The sequence below is a fragment of the Podarcis vaucheri genome (genome assembly GCF_965113315.1).
Source record: "Podarcis vaucheri genome assembly, chromosome: 11".
In the NCBI taxonomy this organism is placed as follows: Eukaryota; Metazoa; Chordata; class Lepidosauria; order Squamata; family Lacertidae; genus Podarcis; species Podarcis vaucheri.
Window position 1 is genome coordinate 28,336,002 of NC_138749.1, and position 24,197 is coordinate 28,360,198.

The 24,197-nt window shown below is 43.1% G+C and overlaps 2 protein-coding genes across 2 annotated transcripts; both read left to right on the forward strand.

Moving 5' to 3' along the window:
- Positions 1 to 1,468: 1,468 nt before the first annotated feature.
- CCNB1 (cyclin B1) lies at positions 1,469 to 6,402 on the forward strand. Its single transcript, XM_082191521.1, has 9 exons — positions 1,469 to 1,628; positions 2,157 to 2,309; positions 2,418 to 2,531; positions 3,758 to 3,940; positions 4,279 to 4,437; positions 4,642 to 4,878; positions 5,404 to 5,544; positions 5,897 to 6,007; positions 6,190 to 6,402. The coding sequence occupies exons 1-9, from the start codon at positions 1,608 to 1,610 to the stop codon at positions 6,298 to 6,300; spliced, it is 1,230 nt and encodes a 409-aa protein (XP_082047647.1). The 5' UTR covers positions 1,469 to 1,607; the 3' UTR covers positions 6,301 to 6,402.
- Positions 6,403 to 8,744: 2,342 nt separating this feature from the next.
- Positions 8,745 to 23,324, forward strand: CENPH (centromere protein H). The gene is made up of 9 exons (XM_082192045.1): positions 8,745 to 8,923; positions 13,122 to 13,177; positions 13,444 to 13,492; positions 14,572 to 14,646; positions 16,871 to 16,927; positions 18,771 to 18,834; positions 19,775 to 19,826; positions 21,683 to 21,846; positions 22,201 to 23,324. The coding sequence occupies exons 1-9, from the start codon at positions 8,787 to 8,789 to the stop codon at positions 22,291 to 22,293; spliced, it is 747 nt and encodes a 248-aa protein (XP_082048171.1). The 5' UTR covers positions 8,745 to 8,786; the 3' UTR covers positions 22,294 to 23,324.
- Positions 23,325 to 24,197: the final 873 nt, after the last annotated feature.

Here is a 24,197-nt window from a genome sequence, read left to right on the forward strand (position 1 = left end):
CTCTTTGTGATAGAATCACATTTATTTGGTACATGTGAGGGTAACTGAAAATACAGGTTGCTGCAACATTTCCTGCTTGATTTCATTTTCCATCATCATCACCAGCACACAAGAGTACTCTCCCCTTCTGTGCTTTCCATCAATTAGTATCCAGAAACATACTTATCATGAAGGCTGTAACAATTCATGGCCTCTGACCATGAAGGCTGTAGCAATTTTTTAAAATCGGTAGGGGAGAAACCCTAAAACAGGACGGACTGAGCATGCTCAGTGGCTATGACATGCTGACTGAGTTCCTTGGAGGAAGTGACATAAATGATAATAGCTACAATGTAACCAGGACTGTATAATACAGCTGTCGCCCCAAATACTTTATACAGTGGTACCTCTGGTTAAGAACTTAATTCGTTCCGGACGTCCGTCTTAACCTGAAACTGTTCTTAACCTGAAGCACCACTTTAGCTAATGGGGCCTCCTGCTGCCGCTGCGCCACCGGAGCACGATTTCTGTTCTCATCCTGAAGCAAAGTTCTTAACCTGAAGCATTATTTCTGGGTTAGCGGAGTCTGTAACCTGAAGCGTATGTAACCCGAGGTACCACTGTAATAACTTGAGACTGTTCAGTTTTGGGGAGGAAGGAAAATTGTTAACAGCATTTATATAGCACTTTTAAGTGTTTGGTGCACTACAGATGCAGTATATTGATGTAATTCTTACAATAATCCTGCAATGTAGGTTACTGTCCCCATATTGCAGTGTTAGGGTAGGGGCTGAGGCAAAGATGCTAATACTTGTTAAAGGCTACCCACTGAATTCATGGCAGAGGTGAGCCAGAGACCTCAGCCTATCCTCGTTTTTCCACCACGCTTGCCTAGTCCTAAAGGATTTATTCCTTATCCTTTTCAACGCTTGTATGACAAACAAAGATTCAATCAGCGTACATTTCCCAGCATAGGGTAGGGAAAACCTGCGGCTGATGCATTCCTTCCTATGGTGACGCTATTAAAATTAGAAGTGGGTCTGGAAAGCCGTTGTAGTCCAAAATATTCTTGTGCAATGCGCTCGGCTTTACCCAACTTATTTTTGTAAAAAAAAATATATGGACCAATGGGAGTTCAAAATCCGGCGCACGTAAGCAAGCGGGAGAGGACGCACAACTCAGAAACACAGTCCTATAAGGAGAATTATAATAGTCTGGATTGGTTTCTTGATAGGCGGGAGGTACTTTTCTAGATGAGAAGCCAACGGCTCCACCTATTTATTCCCCCTCGTCCACCAGCTGAGCTCCCAAACTGAAAGCGAGCCATCCCTTCCACGTGACCTTCCGCATCTTCTCGCCACGCCCCCCTTTTCGAACGCCCGGAGAAGTCATCCTCCTTGTAGCCGTGGAAACGCATTCAGGGTGTAACGCCGCACGGCCAATGGGAAGCGGCGGACGCCGAGAGAGGCAGCCAATGAGCGCAGCCTGGTGCGAGTTTTAAACTTGCGGCGGTAGGTGGGGCGGCCGTCGGACTCGTGCGCAGCAGGAATCGGCCGCTGGGAGTTTGCTGGGAACGGAGGCGACTGGTTCGGATTAACATCTCGTGTTGCGCAGACCGAGTCTGGATCATGGCTTTGCGGGTCACCCGGGTAGGAAAAGGGCTTTTGGAGGGGGGGAAATTTTGTTTTTCATGCTTCCTGCTGCGCCCTCTTTTTTGCAGGAGGTGGCAAACTTAAGGCTGCAGTCCTATGCAGGCGTATGAATGGGGCTTACTCCCGAGGAAACGTGCATAAGCTTCTGTTTCACAGGAAGTAAGGGGCGGTGGTGCTAGTAACTGCTAATTGCCATTTGAAAAACGGAATTATACTGCTGTGTCGAGTTTTTTCTGCCTACCAGATTTAGTGAATCGGTTCCCAGACCCTTTTTTTTTGGGGGGGGGGAGTTGGGCGTTGCCCTGGCTTGTTGAGTTTTACCAGTTGTGAATTGGCTAAGGCTTCTGCTTAATTAGTACTGTGTCTCATCAAAATTGATAGGAGGAGGGCTTTGAGGTAGGGAAGCTTGTAAGGCTCAGAACTCTTATTCCTTCCCATCCTAGCTTTATCATAAAGCTGTGCAAATGCTTCCTTGTGTTTGTGAAACAGAGAGGTACTTAAACGGGGTCTTCCTCCTTCCTGCAGAACACAAAGATCAATGCAGAGAACAAAATCAAGGCTGTAATGGCAACCAAGCGGGGAGGCGATGGTGCCAGACCCGGCTTGAGGCCTAGGACTGCCTTGGGGGACATTGGCAACAAGGCATGTGAAGCAAAAGCCAAGGCTGTAATGAAAAAGGTAAGTGTCTCCTTCCCTCCCCCCCCTTCCAAGTAGAGCTTAACATTGGGAACTATCAGGGCTACTGCAATGATTCCTCCCTCTACCCACTTCTATTCCCTCACCCAGGAAATACTGAAACCTGCCATTTTGGACAAAGTTACAACTCAAAAAGTCACAAGACCTACTGAACAGCCAAATGAATCTGTGAAGGAAGAAAAACCCATCCTTGAACCCGTTAAGGTATCAAATGACTTGCAAATGATAGCCCTAGCTTTATGGTTGGGTGGGGCATGGGGGTGAAGGATTATGAATAACATTTTTGCTATATATGTTGTACATATATGCTATATAAGTATGTGTTTTCTCTTGATATTGAAACAGCTATTTTTGAACATTCATTAGCTACCCTTAGCAATAATTGGCAGTCTGCATACTGAGGCTTGGGTTTTAGCCCCTGGGTGGGCTACATGGTCAAACTTAAGGCTGTCTGAACAATTTACTTTAATGGCAAACAACTTTCTTCCAGGGCTTGCAAACTGTGTGTTCAGTGGTCTCCAAAACACCACTGGGTATTTCCTGCTGCCAGGTTAATATTGATTTTCTCTTAAGAAAATCAACTCTGTGAATACAGTATTGTGGGTCTCCCCCCCCCCCATGCAGAAACTTGAGACAAACCATGTCTATTACAATGGGCTTTTGAATCTTTAATTGCAATCCCTTTGGTTGGAAATCCAATACTCAATCCAGTATTTGACTTAAAGTGGATATTTGAATCCTTCTACCTTAGCACTTCTGATATCTCACACTACTACTACTGTTCTTTGCCACCCCTTTTGGGCTATAGCTTAGTTTTTCCTGCAGCCTGGGTATGGACCACTGGATCCTTTTATGCTTCTATGACCATTAGCATCATGATTACACCTGGGTCAGTAACACTCAAATAGCTCTGCATCCCATGCAATGCTCTTATACAAAATATTGATCAGGAGTCTGGCATTTCCCTTCTGGTCAGCATTCGTGGGCCATATGGGCAGAGCAACAAATGAGAAATTTACCTTTGCACCATAGTGTGGCTTACACACACAGCCCTCCCCAGACCACAGGCAAAATAGTTCTAGGACACATTCCAGCCAGACAAAAACACTTGAGCAAATCAGGGCCTTTAAGACGTGTGTTCTGGGGAGATTCTAAAGACCAATAGGCCAGGTTAGGCCTGAGATTCCCCTAACCCTGACATGGATGCAGCAGAGACTTGCAGTTGACTTGTAATTGGGCTATTATACAGAGACCACCTTTTGCCTACCAGAGGACTCATGATGCAGCCACCTTGCTGAAGCTAAACAGGTCTGAGTCCTGAATTAGGAGCCCAGTTGCAGTCCCATGTATGCTGCCATGAGTTCCACAATCCAAGGAGACGTGTAGTGTTGTAGCTCAGATATTAATAAGTGAAAACCTCTCTTCAACAGTTGGAGTCTCCATCCCCCAGCCCAATGGAGACTTCTGGTTGTGCACCAGCAGAGGAAATACTGTGCCAGGCCTTTTCAGATGTTCTGCTTGAAGTGAAAGACATTGATACAGATGATGCTTCAGATCCAAACCTTTGCAGCGAATATGTGAAGGATATCTACAACTACTTGAGAGATCTTGAGGTTGGTTCAAGTAGCTAAGGCAAGCCTGATGCATGCCTCTGGAAATTGAGGTTTCTTCCAAATCTAAGATAACTAGGAAATGTCACTACTTAAGTTTGTACACAGCAGGTGCCCCCCCCCCCAATGACAGCAGCAGCTAGGAGTCTTGCTCTTTGTGTGCCCTTGCTGTGCTTGAAAAAAAATATCAGTGGAATCCAAACTCAGTTTATAAAACTGGGGGCAAGGAACTTGCTAGTTCAAAAGCAATGAATGGTGGCGACACTTCAGCTGCAACAAGGCTTCCTTTCTTTTCGTTTGTGCGGGTAAACATGATTTGACATCTGTTGTTTTCTTCACAGGCTCAGCAGTCAGTGAGACCAAACTACTTGGCAGGCCAGGAAATTACTGGGAACATGCGGGCAGTCCTAATTGACTGGCTTGTGCAGGTCCAGATGAAATTCAAACTCCTGCAAGAGACTATGTACATGACTGTTGCCATTATTGATCGCTTTATGCAGGTAAGAGCAGCATGGCAACACTTTTCTTTTTTGGCCTGTTTGCAGCTGTCTTTCCTTAAGAATCTGCGGGGACACAGAAGGCAGAGGGGCTTAGCTGCATTTTATGGAGGCAATACATTGCATCACAATGTTTCCCACGCCCATGTAAGAATTTTCCCCAATATTGTTATTAGCTAGTTTGGCTAACGGTTGTTTCTATTGCAGAACAACAAAGTTCATAAGAGGATGCTGCAGCTGGTTGGTGTAACAGCCATGTTCGTTGCCAGCAAATACGAAGAAATGTACCCTCCAGAAATCGGCGACTTTGCCTTTGTGACAGACAACACCTACACCAACGTGCAGATTAGGCAAATGGAGATGAAGATCCTGAGATCACTGGACTTCAATCTTGGTCGTCCTCTTCCACTGCATTTCCTACGGAGGGCATCAAAAATTGGAGAGGTAATGCTGTTTAAGGGGATGCCAATCTCACTAGGTCACAGTATGACACTCCTGAGTCAAATATGTGTGTAGGAAGATCAAACTTTGAATCCTAAAATGTCTCCTTTTGGCATGAGGAGGTGTATTCAGTATCCTACCAGTAGGCCAGCCTTCTCCAACCTGGTTCCTTCCAAGTGGGTGAGTCCCATTGGCTACAGCCAGCATGTCTAACGGGAGCTGGGCCAAAACAACTGAAAGACACAAACTTGGGGAAAGCAGAAGTGGGCTATCACTACTTTTATAAGCATTTGTGGTTCAAAATGGAGCCTGGCAAATTTAAAATTGGCCATGGAGTTGGATTGTTTTGTCCTGAAAAAGCTGTAAAAAGCTCAACATCTTGCTTTGTCTTAACTGTGTGTAGCTGTGAAGGCACAACCTTTTGATTCAGTTCTTCAGATAGGCAGAAATGTCATGCAAAGCAGAGTCTTCCTTGTTGGTCTTCAGGGTTCGTTGGCGATAAACACTATCTTACCCTAACTATTCCAGGCCGATGTACAGCAACACACACTTGCAAAATACCTGATGGAGCTCTCACTGGTGGATTATGACATGGCACACTACCCTCCCTCTCAAATTGCTGCTGCGGCCTTTTGCCTATCTACTAAAATACTTGAAGAGGGAGAATGGGTAAGTAACTGAGCCCAGACATAGCCTTAAATTTGTAAGGTTAAAAAGACTACGCTTTTCACCTCCACTAAATACCAAAAATGACTTTTGGTATTTGTTTCCATGACTTTCATTCCCATGTGTGAGCTAGAATTGCTAGAGCAGAGTGGCTTGGAGAATCAGCTGTGACCCTGGAAGATCTGCCTCAAAACTTGCCTCTGCTACAAAGCCTCTAGGTAGCCTTAAGCATGCCGTTATGTGTGCCAGGGTCTCTAGATCAAGTGCAAAGGAGGTTCATAGGGCATTCTGAGCTCTGCCATGACCTTCAAGTGTTACTCTGAAGGATTTCTAATGCTTAACTTCTTGCTCTTAGACAACAGCTCTACAACACTACATGCAATATACCGAGACTGATCTTATTCCTGTTATGCAACATATGGCAAAGAATGTGATGTTGGTAAACAGAGGCAATGCAAAGCATCTGGTAAGCAAAAACCATACCACTGTGTGTCTGGTTACATGTAAGTCCTAACTTGCTACTAAACAAGGTTTTATAGCTAGGTCAGTGTGATTAAGCACAGGTGTGCTTTGGTTATGCTAATATGTAGTGATATGGTTGACTACAATGGTGCAAAAATTATTAACTATTGATCAATCTCTCCGCAGACTGTCAAGAACAAATATGCCACCAGCAAGCATGCCAAGATCAGTACCCTTCCAGCATTGAACTCTGCAGTCATAAAGGATCTGGCTAAACCATTCTCGAAATCAACCTAATTTAACTGTTGGACAAAGTTGACACCGTGTGTTGCTACTTAAGTGTGTATATTATAAATATAGTGGTTATAAAAGTTTTAATAAACTTCTTTTTTACTTTAATCTCCTTGTCATGGTCTAATTGAAATTCCTGAATTGCAGATTAGCTAGTGGGATTCACAAAGGCAGCCTATAATTTTAAATAAGCTATAAATCTTTGGCTTCTCAGTATGAAGATGGTTGTATGTTCTTTAGCACAATGGAGAATACATGAGCAAACTTTACTAAAAAGCAGCTGATTGGCAAAACATTATAAAAGTATGCTTTGGGGAAACCAATTTGGCTAGACTTTTAGGTTGCCTCTTTGTCTGCAGAAAAAGTAAGTTGTAAGAGCAACTTCTAATAGTCAAGAACTCTTCCTGTTCTGTTAAAGTCTATTTTATTGCTGTCCTGTAGCCACTCTTCTTAGGATGGCCAAGCTGCTGTTTGGACACAAGTGGAAATCAAATGTAATCACAGGTACATGGAACATCAAATGAGCCATGACTACTTGATGTGTAGATCAGTCTCTGATACCTGGAATGTAAGGCCTGCCTTCCCTCCTATTAGTGTAGTTTTTAAACTTCAATATTTGTTGCAGCAGCAATTCTGAAGGAAACAGAACACACTTTTAAATTAACATTGTTTTAGCTAATGCAAAAAAGGGCTATAGAGAAATTATAGCTGTCAGCTCAGGCCTTACAAATTGGGTTTTCTGGAGAGGACAGGTGAGATATACCGTAGTTTTTATTATTTGAATTTATAATTATTTGAATTTATAATTAATTGCTTGGGGTGTTTCATACTGTAGCTTCCAGGGCTGGTGAAAGTTTAATAAAACAACTCGATTGGGGAAGGTTAGCCTGAAGCTAGTCAACTTTAGTAGGTTCTGTCACTTTAAAAGTACGAAGCCATGCTGAAAAGGATGGGAAATGGCTGCCTATCTGAATTGGTGCAATCATTTTGAGTGACTTCAATTTATCTGAGCCAGGTGCAATATGTGTGCTATTCCTGCAGTTGGGTGTGGTGGGAGGAAAAATCTTTATTCTGATGTTCACAGCAACTCAAGCATGCCAGGAAGGATTCATGGTCACAAATTTGCTAAGTCTTGGGAAGAGCACAACTGCAATTACACTGCTGGACTGGAAATATTTCCAGTTCAATCAGGCAAAAGGGAGGGCATGGCACACAGGAATTTGTTTAATGACTACAATGAACATGGTCACCTATGATATAGGTCAGTCTTGGCAGATGCTATTGTATAGTGAGCTCTAGTAAGCCCATTCTGCTTTGTTTAAATCCTACTAAGTAACTGGCTGTTTCTCATGAGGTGGCTAAAGTACTTGAGCCTCAGCTTCAGGATCTGTCCTTCCAGTGAGCACTCAGGGCTGATTTCCTTCAGAATGAATAGGTTTGATCTTCTTGCAGTCCATGGGACTCTCAAGAGTCTCCTCCAGCACCACAATTCAAAAGCATCAATTCTCCAGCGATCACCCTACCCTTATGTATAGGTCAGTGCTTGGTAAATCCATATCATGATCAGCTCCTGCCCGGAAACCAACGTCCCCACTGTGGAAGGACGTGTGGACCCAGAATTGGCCTCCACAATCACTTAGGACTCATTGTTAAAACCGTGTATATGGAAGACAATCTTACTCAGCTAGGAGTGATCACCAAAGAATATAGAGGTCTGGTGACTTCTGCTTCACCGTATCTGAAGTGTGCATGCACACGAAAGCTCACACAGTGGTACCTCGGGTTAAGTACTTAATTCGTTCCGGAGGTCCGTTCTTAACCTGAAGCACCACTTTAGCTAATAGGGCCTCCTGCTGCTGCCGCTACACGATTTCAGTTCTCATCCTGAAGCAAAGTTCTTAACCCGAGGTACTATTTCTGGGTTAGCGGAGTCTGTAACCTGAAGCGTCTGTAACCCGAGGTACCACTGTACCCAGAACAAACTTAGTTGGTCCATAAGGTGCTACTGGACAATTTTTTATTTTTTCATCCTAACACTGCAAGCCTTGCAGCCTAAAGCCCCGCCCCTTGTTTTAGTTGGTTTATAACCGCCCTCCTTTACCCATTTTTCTTTGTTTTATTATGGGTGTCTGCGCGAGAGAGGACCTAACGCTGTAGTAGTAGTAGTAGTAGTAATTAATAAAATGACGGCCCACGAAAAAAACTCTCTTCCCCCTTCTGCGGGGTCCAAAGGCGGCTCCACGCACTTGACGCCCCGCCCCCTCGAAGAGGAGCTTTCTTCGGCACGCCCATCGCAGCTGGGAGGCGTGGCCCACCAGGCCGGAAGGTAGAGCGTCTTCGGATTTCGTTCGGCGCTGGGAGTGCGGCTTATCTCAGGCTGGAGCAATCGATCGCCGCGCTCCCTCGGGACCGTGACGTAAGGCTGCGGCGGCGGGCCTTTTGAAACAGAGGGGAGGGAGGGAGTTGCGCGAGGGAAGCGGGCCTGGCTTGCGATGGAAACAAGGGAGGGCGCGGCGGCGGCGGCGGCGGCTCCTCCTCTCGAGGGCTTCGTTGAAGAGACGTCCGAAGAAGCCCGGCGGCTCGTGGGCGAGGAGGGGCAGGAGAAGCTGGACCTGGTGTCGCTTTTAAGGTCAGGCCCTCTCTGGGTATTGGTGTCGGGCGGAGTCTCAACACACAGAGAAACCCTCACACTCCCTCACATAGGAGCCAACGCCCTTCGCTCCCCCATAAAATATTTGAAGGGGCCGCCCCCCCCCAAGTTGATGGGCATTGCCATTCAAAGAGTGAGCGTGCGCCACGTCGTGTGATCGATTATGCCTCCCCCCCAAAAAAAATACAGTATTCATGTTGGCACCCCTGCCCTCTCTACAAACACGCACGCACAAACACACACACCCTCCAAACTGCCGCATTTGCTGTTAAAAATCACGGTGGATTTGAATTTCTATGCCACCTGCATTGGAAGCAGTGACAATAATCCACCAACAGCATACAAATCAATATGGCTAACCTGATCCAAAACACCCACCCACCTCACCCACCCACGAAAACAAAGATCACCACAGCCAATCACAAGCAAACAATCACACCCTAGGCCAACCCCAACCTCTCTCACCACCAAAGGAACACAAGTGAACAACACAAACAATGCTGACACCAAACTCTACATACATTAAACATAATAGAAACACCGCCACCCGACCCCACCCCTATCCATCTTCCCTCTCTCCACCCCCTTTCTTTTTTTCTTTTTTCTTTTCTCCTCCCCCTAATGCCTCAACAAATGAAATGGATTTGTAAAAATGTTACATGAAAAAAACAAAAAAACGAGGCACTACACTTCTGTAAAACAAGAAAATCCTGAATATAATAAAATTAAAAAAAAGAAATGCATTGGAAGCATGTAAACCTTAATTGTGCATATTTAGTTATTTATTAAAGTCCCTGGGTCTGTGCAATAGGTCTGTACATCTGGCTGTTAACCAGAAGGTTAGTGGTTTGAGCTGTGGGCAGGATTCCTGCCTTGCAGCGGGTTGGACTAGATGACCCTCAGGATCCTGTCCAACTTTATTATTCTGTGGCTTTTATTTCTTGCTTCTGAAATAAAAAAAGTCCTGAAGCTATTTAACGGTGAAAACATGCATAAAAAACAACTTCGGGTCCAATGCAAAACAAAAATCTACCCTTAAGAGGCTCGTGGGAAAAGAAAAGTCTTCAAAAGACTATAGAGGCAGCATCTGATACGCAGTGGGAGGGAGTTCCAAAGAGTAGGTGCTGCCACACTAAAGCCCCAATTTCTACACTGCATGGAGCAGGCCTCCTGAGGATAATAATAATAATAATAATTTATTACGGCCATAGGCCCATACAGATAAAAACAAGACATAAATAACAGCTTGTGCATGTGGGAAAAAACAGCCGCTAAAACACTACTATAACAATAAAATACTATAAGATGGAATGGCATACTACGCCTTAATTAGCTTGTGGTGCTCCTTGGCAACGCTTTTGGGTAAGGACAGCGACCAGGAACCTAGCCACTTTCAGGGTCATATGGGTATCCTTATCCTGCAAGATTTGGGCAAGGTGGAATTTTGGTGGGGTACCCTCTAGTTTCTGTATGATTGATCCCAACAAATTTGCCCGTGGCACCTTGAATAAGGGGCAAGTGAACATAATGTGCTGAAGCGACTCCGGTGTCTCCTTATCACATTCGCACATGGCGGAGGCTTGGCCCTTTGAGAATCTATGTCTCAAGACATTGGAGGGAAAAAACGTTAAACCTCGCTTTGGTGAAGGCCAGCCTATGGGCAACAGTCGAAAGGGAGGAGAGGTATGATGGAACGCGGTAAGTTAAAGTGATACCAATGTTCTGGGGCGAACAAACACCTCCCCCCAGCATGTAATTTCGCTGTAAATCGATGTCATCCAGTCTTTGGCGGATCAGTCTTTGAGCAGTGATTTGATCTAGTTTTAAGGAATCTAAAGGAGAGTTTCCATAACTCAGGAGTTTGGCATGAATTCTACTAGTCCAAAGGCTGGAGAATTCATCTCGCCATAGGCATTGGACAAGGTAATGGTCTGGTAATCTATGCCACAATGATAACCAATAATTGAAGACTTGCTTCCACAGGCAAGTTTCTAAGGATGCGATCTTCAATTCTAATCGCATGGCTGCGTTGCTTACGCACAGGGGGAGCATTAGGAGCCGACGTAGGAATTGGTTTTGCAGAGTCTCAAGAGGAGCAAGGTCTGTCATCACGGCCCAGAGCGGGGCAGCATAAGCAAGCGCGGGTACCACTTTTGCCTTGAACACCTTTAGGGCCGAGGGAACATGCAAAGCTCCATCCGAAAAGAAAAATCGGAGGAGCGCATATGACAGAGTTTTGGCCTTGTTAAGGAGGTGTTGAATTTGTGCTTTCCACCCCAAATTGTACTGAAAAATAACTCCTAGGTATTGAAATTTTAGGACTTGCTCTATTTTTGCTCCACCAAGCTTCCATTCGTATAATCTCCGACTTCTGGCGAAAATCAGAATCTTAGATTTAGCATGGTTGATGGTTAATTGGTTGAGTTGACAATACGTGGCAAAGATCTTCAGAGCTCTGGTTAGTCCAACACGTGTATAAGATAGAATTACCGCGTCGTCCGCATATAAAAGGAGTGGACAGCGGTAATCCGCTAGTCTAGGCGCATGTGTACTTGGTGATGCGTTGACTAGGGGTGCTCGCATGTCGCTGATGAATAGATTGAATAGGCAGGGAGCCAATATACATCCTTGGCGCACTCCCTTGTTTATTGGTATCGAATTTGTGAGGTCGCCCGCAGGAGTAAGTCTCACTCTGGCAAGGGTACCTTCATGGAGCTGACTTATAAGCCATAAGAGTCTTCTATCAATGCCCTGTTTCGCAAGTTTCTCCCAAATAATATTTCTAGGAACGCTGTCAAAGGCTGCCTTAAGATCTAAGAAGGCAGCACACAGGTAGCCCCGGGGAGGGGAGGAGTACTTCCGTGCCAGATGGTAAAGAACTATTGCATGATCAGTTGTAGAGCGTTTAATTCTGAACCCTGCTTGTTCGTGGCCAATCTGGTTAGTCTCATCTACCCATCGCAATAGTTTCGTCAACAAAAAGCTGGCATAAATTTTCCTTATGATCGAAAGGAGGCTGATGTTACGGTAATTTTCCGGCTCCATTGGAGAACCTTTTTTATGAATTGGTACTATAATGGCCTCCTTCCATATTTTGGGGATGAGACCAGAAGCGTTGATTGCGTCGAAGGTTTTGGCCAAGATGTCAGCCCACCATTTTGGGTGTAGTTTGATGGCTTCAGCAGGGATCAGGTCGGGCCCTGGGGCTTTGCCCGGTTTCAGCTGGGCTATTAGCTTGGCTATTTCGTCAGGATCGGTGGGAGGCCAAATAGGTAGGTGGGAAAACAGATGCATCAGATGGTCGGAGGGAGCATCTGCCTGTGAGAAACATTTCTTCAGGAACAATTCCCATGTCGGTGCAGGGATGACTGCCCTTGGGTATTTCCTCACCCTTCTGTTAATCAGAGACCAGAATTCCCTGGATCTATGTGATTTTGAAGCAATAATCAAGGCCTGCCAGCGATTATGTTGCCACTCACGTTTGGCAATTTTCTCCTGAGGATATGTTATCTGTAACAAACACTCTCCTTCAGAGTACAGTCATAGGCTGGGCATAAAGGGATAAGATTACGGTATATTTTAGGAATTATGGTTCCAGGCTATATTGGGCTTTGTCCAGCTGTATTGACATTACAGCTAGTTGAGCCATTGTGTTTTGCATTAGCCGCAGCTTCCAGACCAACCTCAATGGCACCCACACACCCTTGCATTATAGGTTATAAGTTTCAAGTGGTATACTATGCTTGAGCCCAGGCCAGCTAATTATGATTCACTAAGAGAACAAAGGAAATGGCTCTGTGCCAGAGAACAAATGGGTGGGCCTCTCTCCCTGATTAGTTACCGTAGGTCAGAGTAAAAGGCCATAGTTGAGAGTGCCATGGCTGATTTCTTCTGGAATCCAAGGTTGTGGTAATGGTAGAAGCAAGATTCTTTCGGGATGTTAATTTTTTATTATTATTAAATTTGTATACTGCCCTTCATCTGAAGATTGGGTCTTTCTAAAGACATACCCAGCTCCTCCTTTAAAATGCTGATCAGAATGCCACTGTCTTTGATTTCAGTATCAGATAAAAGGTGGATGCTATTAATTCATATGTGAACAAGATAAATTTTCTGTAAACTACTACCAGATCCACTCTCTTGATTTTTTTCTGTCAATTTGTTTTTTACTTTGTAGAGTAAGAGAACAAATAAAGCAACAACTTTTGGAATATAGTGCAACAGTTAATGCAAGTAAGTGTGTGACTACCATTGTGAAAAATAAAAACTTTCTTATGTTTATATATTGCTAAATAAAAAACACAGTACAAACAGGTAAAGTTATTTGATAAGCCCTTGTTTAGAAAGTAAATTCCCGGATGAAGTCTCTTGAGGACTTTATTTCTCTTTATAATCTTATGAAATGGTGTTTTGAAACTTACTATACTATTAGCATGTTCCTCTTGGGGGGGGGGAGTGTTTTTCAGTTACTTCTAACATATTCATCTTTTATGTGACAGATGAAGAAATCATTACGGATCAAGTTATTGATGAAAAGACTATTCTGTGGTATGTCATCATAACTTATTAATGAATATGCTACTATGATGTTTCCATGCCCCCCCCCCGCCACGTACAGTTCAAACAAGCAAAAACTTACTTTTGTGCTAAAGGCAAAGGGCTAACGGCAATGTTATGTTTGTAAGGAGGACATGGGTATGAAGCATTAACTTGTATCTCTTTACACGTTGCATATTCTAGTTCATTTCTATTTGCAGAATTATCTGTTATTTAACAAAATAACTGAAAATGTTGTATTTATAAACTATCAGGCTTGTGTTTAAAAGTGTCTAAAATATCTTTATGCTTCTGAGTTTAAATGGCAAGTTTTAATATTGTTTATCCTTAACAGACATAGTTGAAAGTAAACTACTTATTTTAGTGGGATGTATCTCCAAGGGAATGTGTGTGAAAGCAAGGTATATGGGATAAGCGGCTTGTTGTGGTTTTGTTCATTGTGCTCAGACCATGTTAAAAAAAATAAACTGGAAGTTCTGTGGCCAGTTTAAATTGTGTAAATGGTTGTCTGCATATTTTGTATGTTTGCCCCTTGTAATCAAGAAGAGCAACAAGCTGTCCATGGTCTTAATACTCCACTGCCTGTCTGGGGAATTCTGCTCAATCCCTTCCCCTGTATTGTCCACACACCAACCTTTTTTCATAGCCTTGGGGTCTAGAAACTGGATTAATTTCTCAATGAAAGTTGAAATCTGTATGCTGAATGCTGCATCCAATAACAAGTTACGTGCTTGTGCGGCATGGTCTCAGAAAGCTTTCCCACCCAATAATGCTGGCAACACAGATGTTACATTAAATGCGGAGGAGGAGCAGATATCATTATATGAATAATTTTAGCATTACATATCTACTTGCTGTTCTACATCTCCAAGTTCCCAATGCAACTTGCAGAAAGAGTAAGGACCAATATCTGAGCAGAGCAATATTGCTTTTCAAACATCAATAACTAGGAAAATGTGTTAAAAACTTCTCCAATTAGAAAAGTTTGATAGAAGAATCACCTAAGAAATATACGTTTCAGATCACTTGATCCTTGGTTTCTGTTTACCTGAGTTTTCTTTTGCTCTTAGTGCAATAGAAGTCTTGGAAGGGGAATTGGAAGAAGTGAAGCTATCACACAGACACAAAACTTTGGCATTACAAAGGTAAAGATTCAATATTTCTGAAAAGTTGAAGTATAACATAGGACATGAATGAAGAACTAATGTAGTCTGCAGGAATTGAAAATATACTGTGTCTGTTACCACAGGGATGGCTTGTTTGGTCTGATTCTTACCACATGGAAGTTAAAAAATCCAAGTCACAATCCAGCAAATGTTATGTGGAATTAAGATCCACTGAAATTAATGGGCTTGTGGATCCAACTCAGTGCTTGATTTTGCAGCAAAGTTACATATGTGAAATTACTTAATAGTAATTTTTATGCTTTACAAAATTGAGCATTAGACAACTTTTTATTCTGCAGCTGCCTTCTACTGAACTTCATATATGTTTTTCTTTTTTTAAAATGGTTTAATGGTTTAGTGAATATATAAATAAAACCTATGACATTTAGCACATGAAACAGCTTAACCACTAACTGAAATAAAATATATTATTGGAATTTCCTCAGAAATACAAACACAAGCTTCCTTACTATACAAAGTTTTATATACATCTTGATCTTTGAAATACTCTGATGTGATCTGTAATGTTTAGTCAGTAAGTTATGGTGCATCATTTGTTCATGGAAATGTGTATATATTAAAAGCAGCGATAAAAGCCTAAATATATTGGAAGCAACACAAAATATCCTCGATACAGCTGATGAAGCATCCCCGAAATTGAAAGCCCAAACCCCAAGCTCCCCCCAAACCATCGCTAGACCAAAAAATGGAGGAACTAATGTTAAAACAAATTTCAGAATTGGCCTCAGGAAATATTAAACCTTCGAAAGACTCTTATCCTCATTCCCACGAGCCAAATGAAGAGGGTCTCTCAATCATCAAATGGCTAGTGCTTCTTACTGAGGACATTGAATCCATAAAGTCCTACTTGGACATTTGCACAAAAATTCTTACCATCATGGCTGACTCCTGTAAAACTCTCTGGAGAAAACCCGTCAGAATACCTGCAGAATCGGAAAATAATCATGGCCTCTCCTCCACCCTCTGCAGAAGTGGCCCATTAAGGAAGGGTAAGAAAGCCCGCAGAGCTAATGCTTGTAAAAGGAGATCCATAGTTGTTAAAAATGTTTTAAAAAGTAAAAACATAAAAAATCTTAAGACAGTGCATTATAAAAAAATGGTTTTTAAAAAGCTTTTTAACCTACTCGAGCGCATATCAGCCTCTGGGACTAGAGGGAACCTGGTGAAGTCTTTAGCCAAGAAGACAGTTAAACAGGATTTGCCCCCAAATGTCTGTGCTGATAAAGCTCTGGATTGTCTAAAACCTTCAGTGCTTGTTCTACCACCAAGCTCTAAGCAAGATTTATTGCCCCAAGATCCATGGGCCTACGTTTTAACCGTAGACAACTCCAAATCCAATAAGGAGAGCGTTCCATCAAATAAGAACTGGAAGCTGGTGTTGCTTCAAAACAAGCTTGTTTTTTCAAGCTATCCTAAGCCTCCAGGACTTTTATCTCAAGAGGATCGCAAAGTCCATCTACTGAACTTCCTTAAAGCATACATGCCAGGTACTTTGAGTAATCCCTCAGAGTTGGACCAAGTGGAATATCTATATTTTGATGGCTTGCTTGCCAGGGCGGTGGTTACTGTCAGGGAACTGCCATCGGAAGGACAGGTGGTGGAAGGGCTCACGGAGGTTGGGAGAGACTCAGCAGCTGAAGCAGGAACCAGCAGGGGGAGAGGTGGGTCTCTGAGGGAAAGTGAGCAGGAGGGATGGCTCAGGGACACTTCCAGCAAGAACAGTGGGGAGGTTTCTGGACCTCCCATAGGGACACCCACTCCTCGCCGGAAACTGTCACGCCGTGAGTCCAGAAGACGTGTTTCCGTTAAGGAGCTTTTATGTTGGAAGCGATTCCGAAAGCAGCCACTGTCGGAATCTGCCAGTGACTGAAGGAGCCATGTTTGAGGCACTCCGTCACAAACCGAGGTTTGTAGATTTTAGCAAACTCTGAGGGACTATGATTTTACGCACAAGCAGCTCATCATCCCATCACAGCTACATTCCATGATCGGAGATTGGCAAAACTGATATATAAACATAGAGAACACCTAAAGACAAGTGGTGTAAAAATATCAATGTGTATATGAAAGCAGAAAAAATTCTTAGAATCCAGTTCTTATTTCTTCTATGAATGTCCTAGACATACTGTCATGCATTTCCTCAGAACACATCTTACTTTTCTTCTTCTTTTTAACTGTATAGGTTGCAAGTAAATGATGCACTTAGAGCCAAGCTGAGGAACAATGATGACAACTTAAAGTAAGGGGATTTGAAAGTCCAAGGAGTTATTTAAACTGAATTATTTAACTGACAAGAGTATTTGTAGCTTGTTTAATGACTATGGAATTGATATGCAAATACTGCTTCTGTGGATAATGGAATATTTCAGAAAGGCACTCTAGTTAGACAACTGATATTCCTAGATGAAATTTATAGTCCCTTATAGTTGGTTTAAATCAGCTGTTGCAATGCCCTATTTTAGTCCTTTGTAAAATTCTCATACTGTGGTTCCATTTAACTACAACTGGGATACAGTTTAAAACTAGAATCAGGTTAAAATTAGCTGTGATCTCAGCAAACCTCTTCCTCAGAATTGTGCTGTTGCTGATTTTTGTAGAAGGCAGCTGCTGCTTTTGTTTTTGGTTGTTTGTTTGTTTGTTGGGCAGCGTCCACTTAGAGTAAGCGCCTATGTCATTTACCTCCCCATAACATGTTTTGGCAGTTTCTCACAGGGAAGTCATAACAGTTAAAGTAACTCCCCTAGGAAGAAAACAGCTGAAGAGGGGAAAATATGGACAATAAAAAAGTGGGCGGTCTAGCATGCTGTTGTCCCCACCCTGGTTTTTAAATGGCTCCAGCCCCTTTGCTTCATAGGAACTTGACCAAATCTGCACTACAACGCACAGATGCTGGTGCCATAACATGTACTTTTGAGACTTTCTATAAATACTGCTTTTTATTGTTGTTTTTCACTGCTTGCAACTTGTTGTGGCTGCAGATTAATATCTTGATGCCCAGGTGTGTTGCATGCTTAGCTGGCATAATGCACACATAGAAGTACTAGTAAAAGCCAAAGACAGATCTATTGATATATGAATATTTGGCCATTAGAAATACCCCCATCACCTGGCTTTTAGACCTGATCTGGTGTAGGCAGTTTTCAACTCTTTTTGTTAGAGAAAAGTGGATTGAAGTCAAACTGCCTTCACTTAAATTGTGTCTGTGAATAGATTTAAACCAAGGGTGGGGAATCTGTGGCCCTCCAGATGATGTTAGACTATGTTTGTTTGTTTGTTTGTTTGTTTACTTATCAGCTTCTATACCACTCAACATAAAGATATCTAGGCACCAAAGCAAGAAACTCAGTATGATATAATATAATGTAACATAAAATACATAATAAAACTGTATGTCATGTTCAATAAAACATACAAGGCTGGGTCATATTGCAGGGGAAATGTGTCAATAAAGTCTTAACCAAGAGTCCAAAATATATTTTCCATAATCCCTGACTATTGGCCATCCCAGTTGATGGGAATTGGCCAACACCTGGAAGACTCAAGAGTTTCGCAGCCCTGGTGTAAACTAAGGACCAAATTAAATGCTACACACAAAATGCACAACAAAAATACCAGCCACTTTGGGATGGGATGATTTGGAGAGAAATAGCAGTATGGGGGCTGCTTAATCTTTGGCCACTGCTTTCTGCTGCAACTCCCCCTGTGGGAAAAGAACAATGTGGGAAGGGCAGCAGAAAACCACAGCCAGGGAAAGAATTAAGCAGCTGAATCCAACACTGCATATTCTCTCCAAATCACCCCATCCCAAAGAGAAAGGGCTGTAGTTCGGTGGTAGAGCTTTGCATGCTTTGCTGGGAATGTCCCCTATCTGAAACCCTGAAGAGCCACTGCCAGTCAGTGTAAACAGTACTGCGCTAGGTGAACCAGTGGTCTTCCTTGACGTAAGACAACTTTATATGTCCCTATATATGGTTTTCTTAGAAGAAGGGCATCAGGCTTCTGTTTAAGTGCATTTGCATATAAGTTTGATTTTATTGTATGGGCCTCAGGGTCATGCTGATTTCTGTTTATGCTTTCATTAGGTTGATCGGGGAGACTATAAAACACATTATGATGCTTAGTACTGCAGTAATTAAATTGAAGCAGGCAAGTATCCTTTCTGTTAAAACGTTAAGGCTCATTGTCTAGAAAAGATATATTTGCAACCCATGGTAGATACAAGTGTAGCTGTACTTTAAAAAGTTACTGTGTTTACATACTACCCTTTCTCCTAAAAAAAAAGTACTAAAGTTAATATTCACAGTTACAGTATTACTTTGGGGTGTCAGGGGGGTAGTGGGGGGGGGACACATTGTGCTCTTTTCAGGGTAGCTTGTCCACCTTTGGTCTCCACCCTGCACCTGTGGCTCCTAGAAGTTGTCAGCATGCAACAGTAGCCACACCCCGGGAATGGCTTTGACTGGCCAGCTAAACCAGGTGAGGGGAGCCAATGGGTCTTAAACCCTCAGTGAATAAGGGACTTCCAAATATGTAAAGATGGGTTCCAGTGGATTGAGTGGATGAGACCAATAGTGGGTCCAATGTTCAAGAAGTTGGTTTCTGCACAGGTTGTATAGAGAAGTGAGGGGCAGATGGGGCTTATCTGGGAAGGTAGTCCATGTAGGAGGAGGAAAACTGATCCCAAACCTCTACTGCCTTGTGGGACATCTTCGGGAGAAGAAAATCCTAAGGAGTAAACCCTACACAAATCTGGAATGGAGTCTTTAAGGTGGTTGGATGGCATCTTGTACACCACCTTCTGGCAACTCCTGCAGCCAAGTTGGTGCCAAATATATTTATCTGTTTTCCTTTGGACCACATCAGCGAGGCCAAGAGGGGGCGGTCTTGTCATCTGGGCATCCCAGGACCTCCATACACACTGCTCAGGCTTATGCCCCAGGGAGGTCACTTTGGTGCTGCTAACTCAATGTTTTGACTTCACCTCTGGAAGAGCACTCGAGGTAGACGGATGCCAACAAGTATTACTCTGACAACCAGGGTAGATATTTTTTACAAAATATATTAATGAACTGCTTTTTTAATATAGCAGTCACGTGAACTGGAAGAAAAATTGAATGCAGTTAAGCAGAGAAGACAATGTAAGTTTTTTAACCGTAGTGAAATATCAGTTTCCCTTTCGTATCTTATAAAGGTGGTGTGCCATGAAAATGAGTGTGTGTTGGAAACATCATTCCACCCAATGATGGATGTGCACATTATAAATTCTCATGGTCAGTCTGGTGGTTAGTGCAAAAGGGGTGTGGTAAGGAAGCTGCCCCAAGAACAGTATAAAGGCCACATCACAGTACCATTGTGTGCAATTACACAGGTGCTAAGGTTTCTTTCTGTGGGCATTCAAGAATAATAACAGAGATAGGTAAGCATCCCCACAAAGTTTCCCGTTAACTACTCCAATTCTGGCTTTACTGGATGATTACTGCCGCTTGCTTTACTCATACAGTGGTACCTCAGGATGCAAATGGGATCCGTTCTGGAGCCCCGTTCACATCCTGAAGCGAACGCAACCCACGACTGCCCGTCTGTGTGCGCGCGCGCAGGTCACGATTTGCCGCTTCCGCGCATGCGCGTGACGTCATTTTGAGCATATGCGCGAGCGGCAAAACCTGGAAGTAACACGCTCCGTTACTTCCGGGTCACCACGGAGCGCAACCCGAAAAGGCTTAACCTGAAGCGACTTCAACCCGAGGTAGGACTGTATTTTCATGATCCCATTTAGAAAAGAACCTTAAGCCACATTACGACCTTAATGCAGGTCCACGCAGAGCTTGTCTGAAGCCCAGGGCGGGAGGCTTGTCCGTGAGACGGGCCAACACCTAATCTGACCTGACGCTACACACTAGTATGCAGGTCCAGATTTTACTATCAGAGCCTTGCAGTGCATATGAACATGCACAGGTGTGTCACCCAATAAGTCCCCGGTCTGCCACAGGGTGCTCTTGGCATCACAGCATATCTGGAGGGACCCTTGGCTAGCTTAGCCCTCCAATGCCCAGGGCAAGGAGGCCCGACTGCTCCCACTCACACAGACCTGCCTTAATATGTACACACTTTCTTCCAAAACTAAGTTTTTGTAGAATCAGCAGAGCTTGTTTTTATTTGCACACTTAATATATACTTCTGCATACACCGGGAATCCCCTTAGTATGTAGAAACCAGTACCTTGATTTTTCATCGGTCCAGGTCCATTTTGCTTCTAAACAGCCAGGCACTCCCCACTCAAAGTTTGCAATTACTATATAAGATCACTTACCTTTGATTTTTGTTCACTACTCAGTGCTGACTTGCTACTTTTTACAAACAGTGTTGAAATGCAGTACTTGCATTGTAGTGGCTTCTTTAAGTGTATTGTAGCTCGTTATTGGTTGTATTAATACTATGCATGCCCATAAATCTGCTCTGGAAGGTCCCCCAACCCTGTGGAGCAGCTTTTGAGGGTGCGCAGATAGCTGCAGGAGGGGGGGAAAGGAAAGGGAATTGAAGTTCTGTCAGATGGAAGTCTTTTCTGCTCATGAAACAGCAGCATTGGATAAAACTCTACATGTTTCGAGTTCTAACAGTTTAAGCATGGCGTGTGGAATGGAGGCATACAGTCATACCTTGGAACTTGAACGGAATCCGTTCCGGAAGTCCGTTTGACTTCCAAAATGTTCAAAAACCAGATCGCGGCTCCTGCAGCCAATCAGAATCCCCTGAAGCCCTGTCGGAAATTCAGGTTCCGAAACAACGTTTGCAAACCAGAACAATCACTGCCGGGTTTGCGGTGTTTGGGAGCCAAAACTTATGAGTTCCAGGGTGTTCGACAAATAAGGTGCAACTGTATTTCTTTATTTTAAAACCATGTCATAAATCACTCACTACAAAGCCTCTTCTTGCACTAGGGTTTAGGAAATAATCAAGTTCATAGTTTCATATTTTTCTCCTCATAATTCAATAGCACTAAAGCAAGCTATGGATTGCAAACTGGCAGATATACATAATATGAAAATGAAACAAAAAGAGGAACTGGACAATATGGAAGTGAGTGAAATGTTGAAGAAGGCCCGTAGAAATCTGCAAAAGGAAATTGAGATGACGACATTGATTCAAAACATCTTCCAGGTAAAACTGCCTCTGAGAACGACAGATTATTTCATTTTGATCTGTACTAAATATAAATTGAGTCAATTTATATTCTGCTAGCAAGAATGACTTTACTGATGAGAAAGCTGCTTTTACTGGGGAATTTTGTGATCTATTGACAGTTTAATATATTAAACTTTAAAATTTCTGTGCATAGATGGAGAATGACCAAACGTATAACTTGCACAATGCATGACCACTTTCTTTTATCAGCCCACTTTTTTTTTTTTACTTTTTTAGTACTGACATCCTGAAGAGAGTTCCATTTGCTATTGGGAGCATGACGTATATGAAGTATTTCTTTAAAAGCTAAACAAACTGATTTTGTTTCAGAATCTCATTATTGGAAGTGAGGTCAATTGGGCAGAAGATCCAGCTTTGAAGGAAATTGTTCTGCAGCTGGAGAAAAATGTGGCTAGAATGTGAAGAAGCAGCAGAGCAGAACATTTTCTATGGTTTGCTGATTCAGAGGAGAAGCAGTAGTCTGTCAAGCTATTGTGACAAAGAGGTGTGTTTTCATAATCATAACTGCAGTGGCGCTTAATTATACTGATGCACAGATCGACTTGAAAACTTCCTGCTGTAAAATATGTTGCCTAACTTAATGACTAGATGTGTTTGCTCTACCTTGGAAGAACCATTCCAGTTTTATGGAAGGAGTTATTAACGGAGAGTATTGTAACTGCAACATTCTTCCCATCGCCTCCTCAATTTCCAGAGAAATTATTGGCTGTTGCCTTCGAATGAAGACAGAGCAACAGGTTTGCCTTTTAAATCTTATTTCCTGCTGGGAAGGCAGGAATGCCTTTCCTTACATTTTGACTTTCTTTACCACCTATAACGAGCACATCATTTTTATGTGTGCCAGTGGAAAGCAGCTTAGCATTTTGAGGGATCATTTTTGTGATCATTTTTGTTATATTCAATGGATTTCCAAAGCCACTTCACTACAATGGTATGTTATGCATGTTTAGTTAACTGTTGTGCATTTAAATAGTTGGCTGCTGCTATTATTGCAGTGCCATCAGTATACATGTAACATTGTGTATTTAAGTGTTTCATTAAAAAGTTAGATGACTGACTCCAAGGAACTTAAAATCTAAAATAATGAGGAACATAATGAAGGGAAGGACGGGGTAGAGAAATCTTACTGTAGAATGACCATAGGTTAGAATTCTTGTATTGTTTATACATGTTATGTCATAGTATTGGCTGCGTTTGCAGTGAAATAAAATAGCTTTATGTGTTATCCTATATGGTTTGGAGGGTTCAAACCTCTTACAAGCTTAGCACTCATGGGAATAAGATGTGGCCCTCTTGTGGAAGGATGGTTATTGGTTTGGTTTGCTTTTATTGTGTATTTTGCGTCTTCATTTTGTATTTTTATGTTGTGAACCATTCTGTGGTCTTCAGATGAAGGGTGGTATATAAATCAAATAAATAACTCTTGTATATCAGGAATGGTTCTACGAAGGGAGGTAAAAAGTGGAGTCCCCCAATGATTGGCTTTTGGACCTGTGCTTTTAACTTGTTTATAAACAATCTAGAGATAGTAGTGAGCAGTGGCGTGACCATGTTTGCTGAAAATACTAAGTTGTCCAGGACATGGGGTCACAAAGAGTCGGACACGACTAAATGACTAAACAACAACAAGAGGTGACATAATATAAACGCGTGTGATAATGCCATGGAGAAAGTGGATCAAGGCAAGTTCTTCTTCCTCATAACATTAGACTTGTAGCTATCCTATGGAGCTAAATGCTGGGAGATTCAGAACAGACAGAAGAAAGTACTTCTTCACACAGCACATATTTAAAACCATGGAATTTGCTCCCACAAGAGGCAGCGACAACCACCAAGCCAGATGGTATAAAGGGGAATTTAGACCAGGGGTCAGCAACCTTTTTCAGCCGTGGGCTGGTCCACTGTCCCTCAGACCATGTGGTGGGCCAGACTACCGTATTTTTCACCCTATAGGACGCACTTTTTCCCCTCCAAAAATGAAGGGGAAATGTGTGTGCGTCCTATGGGACGAATGCAGGCTTTCGCTGAAGCCTGGGGAGCGAGAGGGGTAGGTGCGCACCGACCCCTCTCGCTCTCCAGGCTTCACGCACCTCTCCACAAGCAGCGGGAGCCCAGCGCTGGGCTCCCGCTGCTTGCGGAGAGTTGCCTGCATGCTGAAGCCTGTGCGTGCTGAGCTCAGCGCGTCCAGCCTTCGCAGACCTCTCCGCAAGCAGCGGGAGCCCAGCGCTGGGCTCCTGCTGCTTGCGGAGTTGCCTGCATGCTGAAGCCTGCCCGGCGCTGGGCTCCCGCTGCTTTTGGAGATTTGC